Source organism: Ochlerotatus camptorhynchus, unplaced genomic scaffold (assembly GCF_037179485.1).
Source record: "Ochlerotatus camptorhynchus isolate MF236.1 unplaced genomic scaffold, CSIRO-AGI_Acam_v1.1 ptg000042l, whole genome shotgun sequence".
In the NCBI taxonomy this organism is placed as follows: Eukaryota; Metazoa; Arthropoda; class Insecta; order Diptera; family Culicidae; genus Ochlerotatus; species Ochlerotatus camptorhynchus.
Window position 1 is genome coordinate 224,479 of NW_027040533.1, and position 5,690 is coordinate 230,168.

The 5,690-nt window shown below is 36.0% G+C and overlaps 1 protein-coding gene across 1 annotated transcript; it reads right to left on the bottom strand.

The window, feature by feature from the left end:
- Positions 1–299: 299 nt before the first annotated feature.
- baf (barrier to autointegration factor) lies at positions 300–960 on the bottom strand. Its single transcript, XM_065237083.1, has 2 exons — positions 662–960; positions 300–591 (listed from the first exon to the last, which is right to left on the bottom strand). Exons 1-2 carry the CDS (start codon positions 785–787, stop codon positions 445–447), a joined length of 273 nt encoding a protein of 90 aa, XP_065093155.1. The 5' UTR covers positions 788–960; the 3' UTR covers positions 300–444.
- Between the last annotated feature and the right edge of the window lie 4,730 nt (positions 961–5,690).

Sequence of the window (5,690 nt, forward strand, 5' to 3'; positions counted from 1 at the left end):
ATGAGGCAAATTTTCTAATCGCTGAGTTGCTTCACTTTTTTCTGAACTCAAATTTGGGTTGACCTCATTGGCCGTATAAAACAATAGTAATTTCGCCCTAATGAATACATTACCCTAGATTACTTCATGTAAATTTTATCAAAAATAAAGTGCTGTATTTTTTAATTTCAACTCTATTTTTTTATATATAGATTTGAATGTCAGTTTAGTGAGTAATGGAATATGAATCTTTGCCAGCAAGGAATCGACATGAAGCATACAGATATTTTAATCTATTGGTCAATTTATTGTAACATTTAGACACGTATCATTTAAAATTAATAGTTATATGCTTAACAATCTGGTCTTTAAAATACAGAGAGAATATATTCTGGAAAGTTAAGTTTTAAAATAAAAACCGACGAAGCAAAATGAAAAACCTGAGGATGCTTCCGGATATGTGGTTTACATGAACTCCTCACACCAATCGTTAAGACATTGGTAACAGTCGGCGGCTTGCTTTGAATTTGCTTGGCAGGTGTCTTTCATCCATTCCTTGAACAGTTCGGCGTCCTTTTTCAGCAGCAGATACTGGCCAAGCACGGTATAAGCCTGAAATTGAGCAAAGATCAAGGTTATGTGCCTGATTCCATACGAGGTAATTCCTTTACGGTTAACTTACCTTGTCAAATCCGGCAGCGTCTAGCCGCTTTCCAAGGACATCTCCTACTCCGGCGAGATCCGTCACCGGTTTATCTCCCATCGGTTCGGCCACGAAATTTCTATGCTTTTGCGATGTACTCGACATTTTAATGTTCCGCTATTCGAATACGATTGTTTAGATACGAGCAAATTATTCACGATTGGTTTTTAATAGGCACACGTTGTAGTTTTGGATTGACTGATTAAGTGGATCAGATTGTGATAAATTTAAGATAGCAAACTTTCCTGTTTTTACATGAAATTTGCTCCTCTTCCACTTTTTAACGCCAAGAAATAAAATTCAGAATGGAATGACAGTTGTGTTTTGAAAGTTTTTGTTCGATTTTGTGTTTGCCGCTTTGACGAAACTCTACACACAAAATGACATCCTAAGTTGAGAAAGAAGGTAGACCGACACTGAACGAAATCATCCACAAATACTTCGAATTGCTACACGCTATTTCAAAACTCCCCAAATTTGGGTACAATCCACCCAGATCTGTCAAAACTTAACCTACCCAAAAATGGGTAGTTTCGTTATTTTAACTCCAACTAAATTTCCGAATCAAGACCCATCACGATGTGAATTCCGGTGCGACAAGCAAAGTTGGGAAGTGAATCGACAACATAGTGAAGGTTAATCACGGTTTGCAGGTGGAACTGGCTGAAGTTCCTTCCCGCATAAGCGCGAACCATAAATTGACCTTACCTAAAATGGTTATAAATTGTTTATAATCCCTGCTAAACTTCAACTGAAATGGTTATGGAACTTTACATGAACGTTTAATGATAAAGTTTTAACCTTAAGTATTATAGTTTTTTGGAAGTGGACCTTACAAATAATGGGTTGTTAAGAACCATTACCATTCAAAATTCTTGTTTTCTCCATACATTTTTGGAAAGAAAACTATACTAAAACCTTTTAACTTATGGTTTGAGAACATTAATGTTAATGGTTATGGTAACCAGTAAGGTCCATGAATGGTTTTGTAACATCGATCAACTTTATGTGGAATATATCGCGAATTGGTTGCCTGTAAATTACTGATTACCAATTCACGATATAGTTCACGTAAAGTTGAGCGATAATACAAAACCATTAATGGACCTTACTGACTACCATAACCATTACCATTAATGTTCTCAAACCATAAGTAAAAACGTTCTAATATAGTTCTCTTTCCGAAAATGTATGGAGAAAACAAGAATTTGGAATGGTAATGGTTCTTAACAACCCATTATTTGTAAAGTCCGCTTCCAAAAAACCATAATACATAAGGTTAAAACTTTATCACACAAACGTTCATGTAAAGTTCCATAACCATTTCAGTTGAAGTTTAGCAGGGATTATAAACAATTTATAACCATTATCGGTAAGGTCATGTGATGGTTCGCGTTTATGCGGGTTTGAATGAAATCCGGAAATATGCAAAGACTCCAGCCTGATCGCCTAGAAGAGGTCAACGTTACCAGTCAAGCCTAACTGCAAAACGCACTCGTTTACGAGCAAATTATAATGTTCAATTTTGTTTATTAAATATTCCTCCCATACAGTTCATTACGCTACGACGATCCGCTCCCGCTCAAGTTACCTGCTAAGATTTTTTAAGTCCTAGCAGTTTTGAAATAACCAGCATCGAACAGGATACAAATAGAAGATTGCTTCACACAGAAATTTCAACCACTTATCTCACGCGAATGATACAAAAGCTGACCAATATGAGGCAGCCGACGGGAGCGTCTTGTGCTTGTACTCACTGCATGGACGGAGATTGGGTTGACACAAATTTGTCCCTAAGTCACAATAGTTGGGGTACGAATGCAAGACGGCCAAAACGGATTCCTCGTCTCACCATCAATATTCCATCAACGGGACTTCTGCATGGAGGATTGCACCACTAGTTGTACCATCTGTCTGGGGTGGTGTACAAGGGCCATCGTGTTCCCCGAATTCCTACCAGCCGCTATGAATCATTGCCATTCACCATTCAGACGTTGATTTATGCAGTTTCTACTCCAACTTTAGAGGAAATACAAATCTTTTACATATTATGTTTTTTTTATTGAGCTTCAAAACAAAAAAGCAAAAGAAAGGGATAGCAAAATCTAATCACAAATAAAGGCCAGGTTTACATTGGAAGAATAAATGCAGTTTATACTAACTATGTATAAACCGCTTTTATACTTAGTACGTATTCTCTCTCTTTATACCAACTTATGCGTCGGTCAGGAGAGTTGCGATTTAGCGTAGCTTTTAATCTATTTACATTTGAAAATCTTTTGAGTGTACACTGAAGTCTTTTTTTACACGGTTTTTTTTACGCGGTTTTTTTTTACACGGTTTTTTTTACACGGTTTTCCACGATTTACACGGTACGTTTTTAACGATTTCTCGACAACGATACAACCTATCGACTTGATTCCAATCACATTATCCGTTTAAAGCTATTTGTAATCGAATGGCATACTTAAAAAAATCACAATTTTTGGTGTAAATACAGAAATTTTTAAAATATGTCTATATGGACCATATCATGCTTTAATTACAAATGGCATCAAAATCCGATTTTTTAAAAACATTTAAGCATGCGAAAAATCAAAATCTCGTAGGTTTTTTTTACACGGACCGTATCCCCCGTGTAAAAAAAGACCTGAGTGTATATGTGTCGGACACATACTTCTTATGTGTACACATAAAATTAATGTGTAACACATATTATTCATTTGACTCATAATTTTCGTGTGTATTTATGAGTGGATTCTGTTTATGTGTGGACACATGAAAATCATGTGGAATTTTACACGGATATTCGCCAATAAAAATGTGTCGAATTTGATTGTAAATCCTTGAAAATTATGCCTATTTTCATATGGTGTTTCCGGTGTTTCCGGTACCATCAAGAAGATGCTGTGCCACCCTAATTGGCCATATGCCCTAAATCAGTTTCAATATAAGTTTTTCCACATTTTCAACGTAGGCATGCAGAACAGTATTGAGACTAACATCTTGTGGAACAAATTTAGAAAGTAATATTGCGCGTTTCACACCAAATTGGACTAATAAGCGCGTTTTCACTTATTAAATAGTCTGATAAAACTGCAAGTCTACGTCTAATCGTCTTGGTGCCTTCGGTGCACTTATTCCTTATGAGGCAAGCAATAAGCGCTCCAAAGACATCAAAACGATTTGACGGAAACGTGCACTTTTATCACACTTTTTGCATTTTTGGGACAGTCCAGTTTCAGATGCAATCAGCAATAATAATTTCAAGATTTTAGGCCGTATTACCATATACACTAAGATTTTTTTACAGATCATTGTCATTTTTTTACCGAATATGGAACAGCTGAACATCGGTAATCGATTCGGTAATTTTTATGTTTTACATTACGTTCAGTAAATTTATATTCAGCTGAGCTGTCAAAATTTACCGATCCACACTGCAAATTTTGTATTTGAAATACCGCTCTGCAAATTTTTACCGAAAATGCTGTAAAATGTTTATCGGTCGATCTAAAATTTGATCGGTAAAAATTACCGATTGTTTTGTTACTGCATTTTTTATGGATTTTCTTTATTTTTTCAAATTTGAAGTTAACAACAAGATAAATAGGTTATTTGGTTTATATTTTTATTCAACGAATGTTATTAGCTACAATGCTTTAATATGACTGCATTTTCCGTCTGTGTCGGAAAACTGTTTACAGCATTCTGATTTGGAACATGAAGGTACCCAGAGTTCATATTCCTTCATTCTCTGAATTCGGTGGATGCATTTTCCCGATGCGTTATTTCTGCAGAGAATACAAATGTTATAGAAGTAACTCTAAGACTACACTGATAAAATTTCAAAGATTGTTTGATTATGTTTCCTTCACATGAATTTTTGCAATGTGATCAACAAATGACATCTATGTGTCGGACACATACTTAATATGTGTACACATAAAAGCCATGTGTAACCACACATACTATTCATTTGACTCATAAATTTCATGTGTGCTTCTGTGTGGATTCTGCTTATGTGTGGTCACATGAAAATCATGTGGAATTTCACATGGAAATTCGTCAACAAAAATGTGTGGAATTTTATAAGAGTAGTAGGTCCCGAAGAAACGTGCTCAACTTTTTGGCTCAGCTCTGGTACTATCTTCGGTCCCCCCGTCCACCCGTAATCGATGCATCTCTCGAAACATAGGAAAATCCACGAACCCCCCCTTATATCTGTCAAACTTTCATAGCGAATCAAAACAAACATAGTGTAGTACTAGAATTTATACTAGAACGAGGTACGGTTATAGATGTACTTGGGATCAATAGGCTAGTCAAGTAGTGAGCCAATTTAAAATCGTTAGTTTCCAACGGTTGCTATTACCAATTAGGGATGGTCCATTAATTATGTCACGCAAATTTGGCCCATTTTCAACCCCCCCTCCCCCCTTTGTCACATTTTTTGTATGGATCTTAATTTTTTATTGTATGGCTCGTCACAGTTTCCAAAACCCCCCCTTCCTCCTAAAAGTGTGACATAATTAATGGACGATCCCTTAGAGGACCACTATCGCCATAGCTGGTACACTTCCCCTATGTGTAATAGTCAAATAAACAATTTGAGGTACTCAAATGCTGAATAAAACGCTGTCAAGACTGGAGAGTTATAACATGTTATAACGGTTGTCAAATAATTGCAACACAGAAACCACCATCAAGATAGTGCTATAACTTGTTATAACGAGCCAAAAAGTTGAGCACGTTTCTTTGGTACCTTCTGGTCTTAGAGTTACCTCTATGTTATAACTCTGTAGTCTGAACGTACTATAAGCCATTTTCAAACTGAAGAAACATAGTTTTGTCTTCACAAACTTTTATTAATTTTTAAATGTTTGTTGGAAAGTGAAATCTTTTCCCTGATGTTGTATGAGATTTTGAAAGTTTGTTGTTAACAAATTTATATGGAGAGAGTTCACTAGAGTACGTTCCACCTACGGCTACTAGCACTACTGTTACA

Excerpts from the sequence above, each read along its gene's own strand:
- baf (XM_065237083.1), bottom strand. The coding sequence starts at position 787 with ATGTCGAGTACATCGCAAAAGCATAGAAATTTCGTGGCCGAACCGATG. Across the intron at positions 592-661 it reads ACGCTGCCGGATTTGACAAG|GCTTATACCGTGCTTGGCCA; the intron begins GTAAGTTAACCG and ends GCTCAATTTCAG.